We start from the raw sequence: 15,792 nt of genomic DNA, 5'->3' as shown, positions 1-15,792 counted from the left end.
ATTACGCTTCGAGAACAGGAGCTTTCTCTTCTCTCGCGTCAAGCACCTGGTTGTGAGCAGAACATGCAGCACAGTACAGTATAGTCAGTGGTTCTCGCTTTGTCCTGGATGTATACGTGAGGATCGGTATGAAATAAACAAAAGAAAAACAGGAATACATTCTTCCTATAGGAATTTATGCCGTGTGCTTCTATAGAGACAACTGTCATTTTGGTTCCTTTATCATCCTGGAAACCCCACCACTACTAGGGGACTTGACTTCTGTGGGGGGGGGATTTTGGAAGAAATGATGATGAGTTGATGACAAAATGAATGCCTAATGAAGGTTTGTTAACCACGCTACTTTGGGGCCTATAAATAAGTCTATGAATCTACTAGCTCGCAAAACGCGTCACATCCCGATGCGTAAATAGTTTTGATATATTCACCTTTGTTGTATGACGAAGTGTACACATGGCTTTAAGTGGTTAGGTAAGGTAAAAAAAATTAAGTAAAAACTACAGTTGATCAGCAGAGGCCACTTTCAACACTCCTCCCAATTTTAATTAAAAAATAAAACAAAAACTGAACTAAAGACACATTCTGGGATTAACGCACACATATACAACAGTATATATGTAAAAGAAACAAAAACAAGCAAATCAAAAACAATTACAACTAAAATACCGATAAATTCAAAAGCCAGAGGGCTTTCTTTGTTTCTCATCCAATGTATAATATTATTTCAGTGATTCATAAGTCCATAAATAGACTATTCAAAAAAAACTAAACACTGGAGGTCCCTGCCGACACATATTTATTTAAGGTGACCGTAAAGAGTTAGCTAGCTGCTTTTTGTAGAGCTAGTAGTAGTTTTACAATATTCTTTATTTTATTTATTCTTGCTCTGTCATCCTCTTTTCAAGCGTTTATATACACATTTAGACTTTTTATGTACAGCAACATTTATGCATCCTAGTCTCCTCTCCAACAGAGTCACGTTCACCATTTGAAGTCCCCCTATTAGTTAAAGTGGATAAAAAACAGCGGCAGCATTTAAAAAGAAAAGGGCTGAAAGCTTAAATTTACATCAAGCAAATGCAACATGTAATGTTTTCATATAAAAACAAATATATTCCAACTACAACTGAAAAAAGGTGCAAGCACACTACTTTAAACACTTACGTTTCCTAGGATTGTGGGTGTTTTACGGAAAAAGGCTTGTGTGGGGAAAAAAATAATAGGATTTGTACCCTTTTCCCTTAAAAACCCAGTGCTGCATCATCTGAAACACTCCCAATAGGGGGCTACGGCAGGGGGGGGGGGGTCCCAACCTTTGGGAACAATGTTCTGTTGGGAAGACGGCTCGAAAAACTAAGCCAAAGAAAACATTTATGAAAGCATTTCCCCCCAAATGAAAAGGGCCAGTGACTTAAACTGAAAAAGGTCAGTGAGGGAAGCGACAGAGAGGGACAACGAAAGAAAAAGAAATATGAACACCTGTCATCAGCCAACGACTGATGCTTAATTACTTGTTATTTTTATTCTATCTATTCATAACTGATGTATTTGGTTGTCTCAATTTACTCAACTCGTCACCTGAAGTCACGACGAGTGGAGGAAAATAATTATGTAATAAAACGAGCCGTCCAAACGTCCAAAACGGTCACTGTAACCAAGTACAGTACGAGCTCCTTTTTTAACGCTTAGCGACTATATTGCTTCAAAGTGTTTTCAGGGTAAGGTCCTTCATCCATTCAGAAAATACTGGTGGGGTGGGGTGTGGAGTGATAAAGCAAAAAAATTAACTAAATGGACAGCCACACACATGCTTGACCTCAGACTGACGCCGACACTAGTTCCAAGTCTTTCCACCGGCAGACTTTTTTTAAAAGCTCGACTCATGCTTCGTTTGCACACGCCGAGAACAAACGGCCCGCCTAGGACAGGACGCTCGCAGCGTGTCTGTCGCACCTAACGCTGCGTTGTGAGGTCTAACGTTCTCCAACCGTTATTGGCGAGCGACGCCGTCGCACGGCAGAGGGGAAAAAACCCGTTGGCTTTCAGTCCACAGTGAGACGACGACGACTGCCTTCGATCGGGTTAAGAAAAGATAAAACGGGAAAACGTGAAGAGAAATATGAGGAGAAGTGAAGCACCGGTTTAAAAAGGGGGCATAACACTCATTTTCAACATTGATCTATGTCATAAGTATACCTTAAGAGAGGTTGTGTGGAAATGAAATGAAATAAAAATTAAATGACCTTCCGTTTGAACTTTGGCTCATGTGATCAGGGACATCACAAAGATGTACTTTTTTTTTCTCTCTCCCCTCAATTTGTTATACATTTATTTGTAGAAAACAAGGGAGCCTAGAACCTGAGCTTCTGGAAGAACCACTTGTTCTTGCTCTTCCGCTTCAGGGCAGGGTTCCTGAAGACGTTATTGCACGCAAAGAGTACAAAGATGTACTCTTTGGCTTTGCAAAGTACATCTCTGTGATGTCACTGATCACATTACCTCAACGTCTAGACCTCCAGTTCTGGGGGGGGGGGGGGGACCTTTTAAAAAAAAAATGTATTTCCACACAACATTTCTAAGGTATAATGACATAGTTCAATGTTGAAAATGAGTGGTAATCCCCTTTAAGTATCGACCCCCGCCAAACCCTCACTCCATCATACTGCTGTTGGTTGCTACGGCCAGCTGCTCCTCACCAACCCCCCAACTAGAGACAGAGAGAAAGAGAGAGAGAGAGGTGTAAACTAACAGTGGTATAAACTAAGTACTGTATTTAACCCATTCTGACATGAGATCAGATTCATACGAGGTTTCCACTGGACACACACTGGTCTGATTAAGTACAATGCTTAGGTTTTTTTTTTACACTTCAGTGGAGTATTTCCAATTTTCAGTACTTCTACTCCACTACATCTCGGAGGCAAATATTGTACTTTTAACTCCACTACAATTACTTGACAACTTTGGTTGTAGACATTAGTACAAAACACACAGTACCGTACCCACGTCAGCAAAAAAATATATGGCAGCCATTTGAAAATAGCCAATCTACGAGCTCACAAAGCGACGCATTGTGAGCTTGAAGATCTGCCGTTTTCAAATAGCTGCTATTTTTTACGCATTTTATTAATTTGAAAACGTGTGAAATTCTTCATAATGAGCACTTTCTACTTTTCCTACCTCCCAGTACATTTTGATATCAATACCTTTGTACCTTTACTCCAGTATATTTTTAAATTAGTTCTACTGTACATGCTACTTTTACTCAAGTAAATAACGGGAGTACCTTTTCCCCCACCACTGCCATTTGACCACCCTCTCATTCACAGCTGTGGCGCATAAACTCATTTGATCACCCTCTCATTCACAGCTGTGGCGCATAAACTAACCCGTGTGGCCTTTGGGTAGTACCTTTTCCCACCACTGCTATTTGATCACCCTCATCATTCACAGCTGTGGCGCATAATAAACAACTCACCCGTGTGGCCCTTTTGGGTTGGGTGTGGCGGGAGCCCGTGGGGATTGCAGGGGGGGGGGGGGGGGTGGGGGGTCGCGGCGGGGGGTCACTCGGAGGCGAAGGGGACCTCTGGCGGCGGGGGCTTGACCGAGACGGGCTGAGAGGAGCGGCGGGGGGGCGAGGGCTTGGGCTGAGCCTGCTGCTGGACCGTGTCGTAGTACGTCACGCCGCCGTACACCTGAGACATGTGGGACATCTGGGCCTGGGAACGGGAGGGAGAACAACAACCGTTTGGCACAGAATTCAGACAAACTCAAGAAATTCACACGGTTTTATTAGGAGCAAATATACTGTAGAGAGCCAAAAGTCCCATTAAAACCCATTTTGACCTGGGTCCGATTCTAAAAAAATGTCTGTTTGAAAATGACAGTTTTCTGAAAAAGCTGTGTTTCTTTGTCAGTCGTTCTTCTTTGATTTTTCAAAAATAGCAGATCTACAAGCTCGTTTTCAATAGCTAAAGCACAACATAATTCTAAACACCAACAGGGGTTCCCGCCCCCAAAATGGGTTAACATCCACCGCTAAATGGCAGTAGCAATAGTGAAGCACAGGCCACCATAGATTTGTTCTATTTTTTTTTCTTCTTAAGAACGAGAGTTGTTAAGATTTGTCTTAAGTCATGATTATAAATGTTTTCAATTTAAGCCACTTTTTTTTTTTTAAGTTAAAAACTTATCTTTGGCCTTTGGAGGCAGCTTGTTGCGCTTAGCCTTTGGGGCTCTGCTAATGGCACATGTACAAAGCTCATAGACACAAAACGTATCAACAAAGTGGAAGATCGGCCATTTAGGACGCTACTATTTAGCCAACAACATTTCAGATGACTTGAATTAAACTCCATATTTAGTCATATTTTATCACTTTATTGTTTGGCTTTACACCGTTATCTTCATTTGTCTTGTCTTTTTTTTTTATGACGAGATGATTTTTTACCCTCGCTTAGTCGTTCTGTAGTTACTACTAGTAATAGTTTTTAACCCATTTTCTTTGGCCTCGTTTCATCTGTTGAGGTGCGTTCAGAATTCAGACTTGGATGGTTAGAGCGGCCCCATTTACATACAAAGTCTATGCAAAGACGAGCCGAGATCAGATTCTAAAAATGTCTTCTACATCCTGACAGTTTTCTGAAAAAGCCATGTTTCTTAATGTCAGTGGTTCTTCGATTTTTCAAAAGTAGCAGACCTACAAGCTCGTAGCGCGCCACTCGGTGGCGCGCTACGAGCTTGTAGATCTGCTAAAGCTCTGCAAAAACAACACCAATGACGAGTGCCGCGTGGCCCTACCTGTGGATTATGGGGAGTAGGGTACATGGTCGGGTAGGGGAAGGTCATGACCCCCGGAGGAGGGTAGAAGGGCGGAGCCAACAGCTGCTGAGGCTGCGCCGGCGACAGGGAAACGGGCGGGGCGCCGTAGAGGGCGGGGTTACCCATCGGGCCGCCGGATTGGTGGGGATGGAGAGCTAGACGGGTTAAGGAAGGAGAGAGGATTTCCAACAGTCATTATTTAAATCGTTCATTCAAGTAGCATTTCAGGAGCATTTCTATTGAAATGACGGTCAAAGTGCAGACACATCTCTAATAAATATCCATCTCACAGACATTAAATGTCTTGCGTGCAATTACAATTTAGGCATTTAGCAGACGCTCTTAATCCAGAGCGATTTACATTAAGCAAGAACAAAAAAGCATGGGAATAAATCACATAAAAACATTTATCATGAAATATGCGTAAGCTAAGAACAGTGGAATATCTATATAATGAAACTATACATATATACTATACTATGCTGTACATTATGTACTATGACGTGCTATGACTACGTACAATGCATTTATAGTGCCATCTACATAACATGCTATAAGTCATGTGTCTTGCACGCGCGCTCGCGCACACACACACACACACACACACACACACACACACACACACACACACACAGCTTCACTAACCAGGGTGGGGGATGTGCATCTCTGGCTGGACCAGCATGCCTTGGGGTGGCATCCCTTGGGGTGGCAATGGCATGCCTTGGGGTGGCATCCCTTGGGGTGGCAATGGCATCCCTTGGGGTGGCATCCCTTGGGGTGGCATGGGTGCTGGACTCTCCCCGTGGGTGTAGATTGGTCCCTGGTACGACACTAAAGGAGGGAGAGAGAGTCGCAACAATAAACAACCAGCGTTTCTCCACTCTTACCTGCAACAACCTCGCAGGGTTAAATACATGCCATCAGGAATATTAGTATTATTAAGGCCAACGACTCAGATCAAATTCCACGGGTCAATTATTGACGAACGCAGCTTTCAACTGCCGTGGAGCGATGGTGCGTCATATTTTTTCTTAACTGGACCAAGTCGATTTCATTCCTATTGATTTATTATAACACTGACCAGATATCTTTGCCTACGGATAAACTCCCAGGTGACATCTACAGTACATTCAACTAAAAAGGTCAATGGGCTAAAACTGGGTTCAATTCGGAAAATAAAATATAAATACATTTGCATCACAGACCCAATGCAAAGCCTTTTGGGAGGCCTTTCATATGTCGGGAGGAAACCTCATAACTCCTTTTTTGAGGTTTTAGATTTTTTTTAGGCACAAATCAGTGATATTGAACACCCTTTAAGTCTGCGTGTCGTTTCGAAAATATTTAACCAATGGAAAGTTGTAAAAATTGCTTTGGACAAAACCTCTCAACTCCATTGGACCCTCAAAATGTCTGCTACAGCAAGCAACTCCACCACCTCTCATGGAAGTAATTTGCAATATATAAAGTCGCAACACCAACTTCGATGAGGCTGTATTGCTTTGTTTTAAAACAATAAGGTTTTCTTTAAAATGTATATTTTTCATTTCCTGAAAAAGTAACATTGGGCCATGTATTGTACTGTAGGTTTGTTACCGATGGTAAAGAAATTGGAGCCCTGCCTACAATGTGCAAGCGTGAAGCTGTCCATTTTGTGCTGGTCTTTGCTCAGCAGCGCCTGCCTAGCTTCGGGTTTGGGACGTGCAAGCGTTGCACTTCCTCTCCTCGTTACCATTCGTCGAGTTTAGATTTCCCCAGGTGTATCCGTCGGAGATTTCTGACCGTCTACCCAAGCGAGACCATGAACCACCTGACGGTGTATATCATCCGGAAGAAACCACCTAACTCCCCTTTTTCTATCGAGACGGTTCAGAACGGCGAGAAAGGTTTTGATTGGAGTGAAAGACCCATTTGGTGGCGAGTTTTACACAACACGTTTGTATCGGACTTGATGTGAAAACGCATAGTGTATTACATTTGTTCTACATTGATATTGCAGCGGTAGGTTGTTAACTTACTGGGTTCATAGTAGTGTCCCTCCATCACCCCTAGGTGGGGGTGGAGGGGCGGAGCGGGGTCAGGTACCGGTCTCTGGCGCTGCGAGGAGTAACGCTTGGCTCGGTTGGAGCCTCCACCCAACTCCTCCATGGCAGGGAACTGAGGACTGCTCATGTGTATGGGGGGATTAGAGGGGATTCCTGGGGGAGAGAGAGCGAGGGGAAGAAGAAGGTTAGAGAGGAGGAGACCGATACACAGAAATGCAACCAATATATATTCTTTCAGAGCGAACGACTTCTGGGGGGGGGGGGGGGTCCCTGGAACAACATATTATCAATGGAGGTCGGTGGCCAATTTCAGATGATTTTTGGGGTCCTTGACATGAAATTGTTTGAAAACCACTGCTATAGAAACATAGGTTTTTCAGAAAACTGTCAGGACTTTGAAGACATTTTGTAGAATCGGTCAGATCTAAACCCATGTAGACCTGAGATCAGATTCCGCCAAATGTCTTCTAAATCCTTAGGCCGCCGACTACAATTTAAAAATATGTTTTTTCCAGGAAACTACACAGAAGCAAAGATATTAGTTAAAAACGTTCACTCAGAAAGAATATATAAATCAAAGATTTTTCAAAAATAGCAGATCTACAAGCTCGTAGCACAGCACTCGGTGCCACGCCGAGCTTGTAGATCTGCTAAGAGACTCTATGAGCTTGTAGATCTACTAAGAGACAGTCATGCGTGTCTTTTTTCATTCGCTTCCTTTTGTCTGACAGACCAAAAGTCAAAAAGCCTGATGTATACTTTGTTGTACCATGATGTTGCACTGAAAATTGCCGATATACAAGCTCACAATGAGTGATAGCTGCGGCCCATTGAGAGCTTGTACATCAGCTGTTTTCGGCACCCAACGGAACATGCCACTACAAGAATCAGAACAGTTTGCTAAGATGGAGCTTAGCTACCACCAGCTACCAGCAATCCACTTGACTCCCAACTTGCCTTAGACTATTCATAAGTATTCTGCCTCATTAAATGTCTTCACATGTTGTACAGCTAATATAAAAACGCATTATTCAGGCACAGAGCTTCTAGTCCATTTCATTGGGCAGTAATGGAGGCAAAGAGAGACAAAGACGGAGACAAACCGAGACGGACAAAAAGACTGAGATTAAGCGAGAGACGAACGGAGAAATGGAGAGTGTAATATACATAATTATGGTGCTTTTCCCACTTCCTGGTACCAGCACAACACTTAAACTAAATCTAAAAAGACAGAATAATCTATGTTTTCAGTAGGTTCTCTCTCACCCCTCATCTCTGATCTCAGGTAGGACGCAGGGGGACCACTCTGGGTCCAGTTCTGTCCAGCCAGACTGAGGCGGGCCATCTCCTGGTCCATGCCCGTCAGACCGCCGCCTCCCGAGTCCACCGCCGTCCAGCCCTTCCCCCCCGGCGCCCCCGCCGCCGTCACGCTCACCCCGCCCCCCGAGGAGGACGACGGAGACGAGGACGAGGACGCCGCCGGTATGCTCGTGAGCGCCGCCGCCGCCGTCGTCGTCGTCGTGGTCTCGTCCACGGACGTCTGTTTGCTGCCCATGTCGGCGGGTCGCGATCGAGTCCTCCTGGCCAGAGCGTACGACTTCCTCTCCACGGGCCGCTCCGCGGGAGGAGACGTCTCCCGGTTAGCCGCCTGGGGGGCGGGGGGGTCGGGGGAGGTGGCCGAGCCTGAACGATCGCCGCCTCCTCCTCGTTCGTGGTGATGGCGCCTTGGCGACGTGGACTGGTATCCGCCCGGCTGCGACGACGCAGATGTGGCGGTCAACGCGTCCTCCCGCTCTTCGGCGTCGCCGCCTCGGTTACCGACCATCTCCTCGACGGGACCACTCCTCCCGCCTCCTCCCCTCCCGCCGCGGTAGACGCCGCCCCTCTCTCCGCCGTCATTGGCCGACGAGAACCCTTGCCGGTGGCCGCCGCCGCCGTGGTGGTGGTGGTGGGCGGGCTCCGGCTGGGCCCGGGGGCCCTGCTGCCTCTCTCGGATGGGATGGTGGTGATTGTCGTCGTTGTTCCTGTACTGCTGCTGGGAGATGTTGTGGCTCTGCTGGTGAGGAGGGGGGGGTCTGCGGGCGGAGGCGGGGGGTCTGTTGAGGGAGTTGTTGTGGTGGGGGTCGTTGCGCTGGGAGGAGGTGGGAGAGACGGAGGAGGACGGGTGGAGAGAGGGAGGTGGGGAGTTGGGGCCTCCTCGACTTGAACCTCCTCCTCCTCCTCCTCCTCCGCTGTGCCAGGAGCGCACAGGGCGCTCTCCTCCTCTTTCGTCACGCCCGTAACGCTTGTCCCTGCTGGGAGACGTACCGTTTCTGGAGGACAGAGACGGAGACGAGCGGTCACTCACGGGTCAAATAAGCATAGTCTAGACTTTCTATTTTCAAGACATTTGTCACATGATGTTCACCTGGGCCTGCGCTGCTGCTGCCTGTAGCCTTGGTCGCCTGGCCGCCCTCCGTTGGGCGTGCGGATGTCGTATCCATATATGGAGATCAGCTCGTCCCTGCTCTTAGGAGCCTGCTCCTCCTCTCGGAAGCGGTCGTGTTCCCAGCGACCCTCGTCCTTCCACAACTTCCTGTTGCGACCTTTAGGTCTGGTTGAGTGAATGAGAGAGAGAGACAGAGAGAGACAAAGAGAGAGAGAGTCAACTGGTTCTATTCGCCAATAAAACACACAAGGATGTACAGTGAGATGGACATGTTCTGCCAGACTGCCATTTTGGAGAGTCTTTCCATCCATTTAAGAAAAGAAAAAGATATTTTTACATAGAAAATGCAAATGGCTTTATTTTTAAACTTTTGAACATGGCCAAAATAGGGTCCTTGAACATGGGACACATGGTTGCAAAATAGCGGATACCAAAATTGTTGTCAAATTGGTCTGGTCTGGGTCGATATATAGGCCAGATCAGAGATCTCCACTGGCTGGTCGTCTGGGCCCAAATGTTAAAACATTTTTAATCCCTATAGGAGTGGATGTTTGCTGAGCTAGATCACAGATGGGATATCAAAGTGATCCCAATGCACATTTTTGGTTTTGAACTAGAAAATCCAAATCTGATGCACTCTGCTAGGAATTGTGTCTCTTAGCACCCTAATTTGAAGGAGACTGTCCCCCATTCTCTAGAGCCCAAATTCCAATACCCAAAATCTCGGCCACTTGCTCACTCACACTCCGTTAACTCCAGCATGGCTGTGTTGCGGTGAAATTGGTGACCTGCCGAAATATGTGACCATCTTGTGGACATCACATAAGGTCACATGGAGGTACCGCTAGGTTGAACTCGGCTAATAAACAAACCTCAATGATTTACATTCGGACACCGACTTCATGCGACGTCTACACGATTGTCAAATATTTCAGCAGGTCACCAATTTCAACATAACACCACCAATGCTGGAGTGAGCGTGTGTGTGTGAGCGAGCGAGTGGGCCATGGAATTCAGCTACGGTGAACTAAACATTCAGAGAGCAACTCATCCTACCTCTCCTCCTCCTGGGCATGACCTCTGACGTCGTGTTCAAAGAACAGGCCCTTCCTGGGGATGTAGGCTGGGTTCTTCCGGTCTTCGTCGTCGTCCAACTTCAGACCCACCTTTCCACTCGACTTGTTCTCCGGGTCATCTGTAGACTCCTGGTTGAGAAGGAGGCAGAAAAATTAAGACTTTTTTTCTATAGCTTTTTTTCTAGATAAACGAAATTATGACCGATTTGCAGGGTCAAATCGACAAATACCGATATATTACATCGATATATTTATATTGAATTCATTTCCAGCACTGACAATTATTTCATACAGAAGGATGGTCTTCCTGCTTTCTTTGTCGCACCTCCAACGGTGCCATGGCGGACTATGCATGGCAGGGGCGTCAACATTACATCTATATATTTATATTGAAATAGTTTCCAGCAATGACAAGGAGAGAGAGAGAGAGAGACATCTTATGTCCGATCATCCCTAAAACCATTAAACAGACACGAGATGTTTCAGGTCGGTCAAACGTTCCATCACTCAAAGTTACGTTCTGTTCTCAGGACGAGGCTGAATCATGGCAGATGAAAACAGTCTATTGACAAATGGATTTCCTCATTCACTGGAGACATATTTATCTATCGAGTATTATATTCATACTGGTGATAGATACATAGGTACATTACACAAACACTATGTTATGTATGTTAGCTCAATAGCTCAGTATATTATTTCATAATGTTATATGAATTATCATCTCGCTCTACTCGGTCATGTACATTATCTTGTGGTTCAAACTCGCTGCTTTTGCTACCACGACACCTGCATTCCCCCCGCAGGGATCAATAACGGTCTCGTCATAGCTTACCCCTTCATCCATCCATGGTTCATTCATTCATTCATTCATTCGTTCATACCTCCATCCCTACCTGTCCATCTCCACTCTGTCTCTCTCCAGATAGGTTCTCTTTCAGCTCCTTGCCGCCCCCTTTCTCTGGCGCCTCCTCCTCCTCCTCCTCCACCACCAGCCCCACCACCTCTCCCTCTTCCCTCTCCTCTGCCTCCGCGGTGGGCTCCTCCTCCCCCTCCTCCTCCTCAGCGGCTGGCGCTACGGGCTCACTGGCCGCCGCTGGGGCCTCCTCGTCGCTGTGGTACTCGCCCTCCTCTTCCTCCTCTCCTCCCTGTGGGACAGAGAGTGCCGCGTTAGAATCCGAAAAGCACATCTCAAAAAGATTCCACGGGGCGCTTGAACAAAAGTACGTACAGTTTAGATTAGAAGGAAGGAAGTCAGCACACTGATCTCAAGCTCCCATGCACTTTATTTCATGAATAAAAAGGTACAATGTCTCAAACCATAAGTTGTGGAAGACCCACAAGGGGCTGAAACAATGATTGCACAGTCAGTGTGCAGACTTCCTTCCTTCTAAACGGAGTGCAGAGTTTACATCAATGCTACTACCACCAATAATAATGATATAATGGAAGCATTCTCTCTATGGAATGGATACTTGCAGCTTAACAGGAAGAGAACATCACAAAGACAAACAGAAGTTCCCTTAAACAGGAAGAAATCGCATCGGAACCGCACAATACACAACACTCTAAGGTAAAAGGGGCGAGGGGCGATCTTATCATGGTTTACACAAACACTCAAAATTGTCCATTCATTGTCAATGGCATTTATAGTTTGTGTTTGCACGCACACACACACACACACACACACACCGCATAGCCCACACCCCACATACATAATATGCCATTGATTTGTATTTTTATCAGGGTCAGGACACGTACTTCAATCTACAAGCTCACGCATAGTATATGCCGTTTGCAAGGGAGGGGAATAACTTGGAAGTGTAGCTTGCAGTCTGCAAACCCATGTCACTGATCTTGAGAGGCTAGAAGCAGCCATGCAAGAGATGGCCATTTTCAAACTTTAATAATAAGAATAATCAGTAGTCAAACCTATATTTGAATATTAAATATAGTATGGTCTATTGATGTGACCTGTAGGTGAGATATGAGAGAAAGAGACAGACAATCCAGAGATAATATGATGGGAATAAAGCCCAAACCGCACTAGGGCTTTAAGCAACTAGTCGACTATTCAACTCGGCTAGTAAATCCACTAGTTGACCTTGCTGGTACTAGTAGACTAGTTTTGTTTGTTTTTACACTTTCTTTTAACATAAACGGGAGGCCTAGTTAAACAACTATTCGACTTGTAAACTAGGCAACTAGTAAACTAGTAAAAAAGTTACCTACCTCTGAATGGGAAGCGTTCTCTTCAGGGTCAGCACTGTCATAGTCAGAGAGAACGGCTGCAAAGACACAGAACATCCATCACTGTAGTAAAGGTTCTCTAGTCAGCCAGCTCTAGATATCATTATTAATGATTTAGAAATACGTGTTCTTTAAGCATTTTCTAAAACCATATTTCAGGGCAACGTTGCCATGTCTTAAGTCACCTGGAACCTAGATTCTCTATTCTGGGGAGAACACTCTTTGAAAATAGCAGATCTACAAGCCATTTTTGGTGTGGAGGGACATTTACTGGAAAGTAAAGTCACCATTTAACGGAATAAGCAGCAGTATTATGTTGATGCTATGAAGCTTACCTTCTCCAACTCCTCCATCTTCACTCTCCTGCAGAGGGGAAAAAGAAGCAGGTATTTTAGGTCAGGTCGTTTCGAGGAAGCAATCAGATTGGTTGAAATAGCCATCTAGCCGTGCTTCAAATGGAACGCCTTATTAAAACATAAAAATCGGCTGTGCTGAATCTCTGCTCTCTTCCCAGAGGGCTAAAGATTTTCTAGGGACAGGCTATTTTTTTGCGAATATCTTGGTTATAATGAAATTGAGTTGACGTGTTTTTGTTACGCAACTTTTGGATAATCGCAATATGAGGGTTGTGCTTTAGCGTCATTAATCTTTGTGTGAGTGCTTGAACCCCTGGAATCCCTATTTTTGGGGGGGAATATTTGCAGAAAATAGCAGATCTACAAGCTCACAAATGTGTAGACTAGAGGGGAAAGAGCAGACCAAGTACAGAGCCAACGGTCAACTTTACCAAGTGTTGAGAGTTTAACTGGTAACCAACCAACATACACTGACGACGGTGCTCTTAAACAAGACTATGAAACAAATAGTTATGCAACAAATCTATAAAAAAGTTTATCAGCAAAACAATTTTATACAGTAAATGGATTCTGCGCACACACATGCCATTGTCTGGTTTTCAATGTAATGTAATGAGAATGCATTGTTGAGTACACAAAAACAATACAGTCGTCAAAGCATTATCTCACCACCAAAAATTGGGTTAATGAACATTACCATAAATAAAACAGTTTCCCCAATTCCTCCCAGAATGTTCAAGAATCCAGTCCACAGTTGCTAAGCAACTACTATTATTCAAGACTGTTGGCAGTTCGGTTTAATATTGCGTGACAGTCCATCAGCTTCCCCAACACCTAAACACAACTAATAACTCCAGGTTCAGGTTCATAGAGAATAATAATTAACATGCCACTCATTTCAGTCAAAAACTAAAGACTTTCATAACCGGTAAAGGGTGCGGCCATCAGCAGCGCTGCGCACAAATCATACCATTTATGTTTCTCTTCCATTAATTGAACTTTAAACAACAGCAATCCTGCAGACACAGTCGTCAACTGAAACCACCTTACATTAGGTTTAATTTGTGTTCGGTTTCTGTCTGTCCACAGCTATATATGTAGGCTATATGGATGCATGTACGCAGTTACCGGTAGAACCAGTGTGAAAGGATGTAGAAACGCCAGCTTAAGAGAGAATATTTTTTTCTAATAAACTGTTATCTGCCCCTCTCGTCAGCGATACACATGCTAGTCTGGATCCCTGCAGAATTCAAGTTAACACAATACGTTTTCGGTCGGTTCTTCGGTCAGAACCCTGTATACCTTTTTAGTTTGGGATGGCGGTACAAAAAAGGCTTCTAAAGGGTAAGGGGCTATAGGTGGGTTTTCAGTGACTCAGCACCAGGAGGGTGAACCAGGGGGTCAGAACAGAACTAGTGTGTGGCTTGTGCCGCTGGTCGGTTTAGCTGTTGATTAAATTGATCCGTCTGTCTGTGAGTGATTTATGACAAACGTGCGCTGGAGGTGGCGGACTCTAGTCTCTCTCTCACATGATGGGGATAGTAGAAGTAGACACAGCGTGGCCTATATCCGCGTTTCCTCAAACGTACACATTTCAAGGACCCCCGACCCCCCCCTTAACTCACAGCGTAACAAAATGGACCACGGCACGGGTCCATTTGTACGCTCTCTGACTGTAATAAGGGTCAACAATTTACCGTAAAACCACCTGAAGGAAGTAAAGGAACGCTGGGAGTCCCTGGACGCCACGAACCACTGGCCTAGATTATAACATGATACACAACTAAACTACATCGATACTACGCATCCTCAAAACACCCCGTAACGTAACCCCCTCGGTCACCGTGTGTGAACCCGTTTCACAGCTAAACGGGGGGGGGGGCTTTCCAGAATAATAACGGGAGCTTCTTTCTAGAATTCTCCACAGAAAGAAGGAGGCCCGGTCGGTGTATGGAGAGACTGTGGAGCCGCCGATCGGTACTTCTATCAGCGGGGTTAGCTAGCCGCTAGCATCCGAGACAAACACTCACACACTCGGACTCCGCGTCGTTCTTCGCCGCCGCCGGTGGCCGTTGTTGCGGTTGCTGGGCAGTCGGCGCCGTCGTCGTCGTCGCGTCCGCGACCTCCGCCGGCTCGGCCTCCCGCTCCCGCTCCCGGGCCTTGGACGTCGGCGAGCCCGACCTCCCGCTCTCCGAGCCCGAACCGGACTCGTCGTCCTCCTCGCTGTCCTGGGACGCGCGCCTCCGTCGTCGCCGCCGGTCCGCCATCTTAACTTTACTCACAAGAATCTGGAATGTTGCTGGAAGCGGAAGAAGCGCCCGAGGAATTGTGGGTGAAATTTCTCCCGGATCTCGTGACGCACTTTCCGGTCGGCGAATATGAGTGACACAATATTCGCGTGATGATTAAATTGATTATTGAGCGTTTAATTTGATTTAACTTTAATGCCAAATAATGAAACAATCTTAATCTTATCAAAATCCAGCAAGAAAGTAGTAAAGACATTTATAAGAATTTCACATGAAAAATGTGTAGATTAAATATCAATAATAATGTCTCCTCTCCATTAATATGTTTGGATATTTTTTACTTTATATATATATACCTTCATGTAGCTGCTTATCTTTATATTTTGAGTCAATTCATGAATAATTGAGTTGTATGTATTTTTTTTGTTACTCATTGTAATGTATCTACCTCACAAATCCCATTATAATGTGCCTTGTAATTGCAATACAAATTAAGACGTATGAAAATAAAAAGCACTTGATTATTAACAGAGAAAGGGACAGTGCAGGCAGTGTTAGAAGTAGTTT

The 15,792-nt window shown here is 45.3% G+C and overlaps 1 protein-coding gene across 1 annotated transcript; it reads right to left on the bottom strand.

Annotated features, from left to right (window-relative positions):
• Nucleotides 1–503: 503 nt before the first annotated feature.
• casc3 (casc3 exon junction complex subunit) lies at nucleotides 504–15,355 on the bottom strand. Its single transcript, XM_080774937.1, has 12 exons — nucleotides 15,007–15,355; nucleotides 12,956–12,983; nucleotides 12,603–12,658; nucleotides 11,267–11,518; nucleotides 10,351–10,499; nucleotides 9,274–9,459; nucleotides 8,133–9,178; nucleotides 6,840–7,019; nucleotides 5,467–5,652; nucleotides 4,801–4,976; nucleotides 3,479–3,719; nucleotides 504–2,707 (listed from the first exon to the last, which is right to left on the bottom strand). Exons 1-11 carry the CDS (start codon nucleotides 15,241–15,243, stop codon nucleotides 3,564–3,566), a joined length of 2,652 nt encoding a protein of 883 aa, XP_080631063.1. The 5' UTR covers nucleotides 15,244–15,355; the 3' UTR covers nucleotides 504–2,707; nucleotides 3,479–3,563.
• Between the last annotated feature and the right edge of the window lie 437 nt (nucleotides 15,356–15,792).

This window comes from Protomyctophum bolini (assembly GCF_963924005.1).
Source record: "Protomyctophum bolini genome assembly, chromosome: 11".
Taxonomy (NCBI): domain Eukaryota; kingdom Metazoa; phylum Chordata; class Actinopteri; order Myctophiformes; family Myctophidae; genus Protomyctophum; species Protomyctophum bolini.
The sequence above is the reverse complement of the archived record's forward strand: the minus strand, read 5'-3'. Positions and strand labels throughout refer to the sequence as shown.

What these genes read in the sequence shown, in the direction of transcription:
- casc3 (XM_080774937.1), bottom strand. Translation starts at nt 15,243, where the DNA reads ATGGCGGACCGGCGGCGACGACGGAGGCGCGCGTCCCAGGACAGCGAG. An exon ending in GACAGAGTGGAGATGGACAG is followed by an intron (nt 10,500 to 11,266) that starts GTAGGGATGGAG and finishes CTTCTCAACCAG; the next exon opens with GAGTCTACAGATGACCCGGA. An exon ending in GATGCACATCCCCCACCCTG is followed by an intron (nt 4,977 to 5,466) that starts GTTAGTGAAGCT and finishes TAACCCGTCTAG; the next exon opens with CTCTCCATCCCCACCAATCC.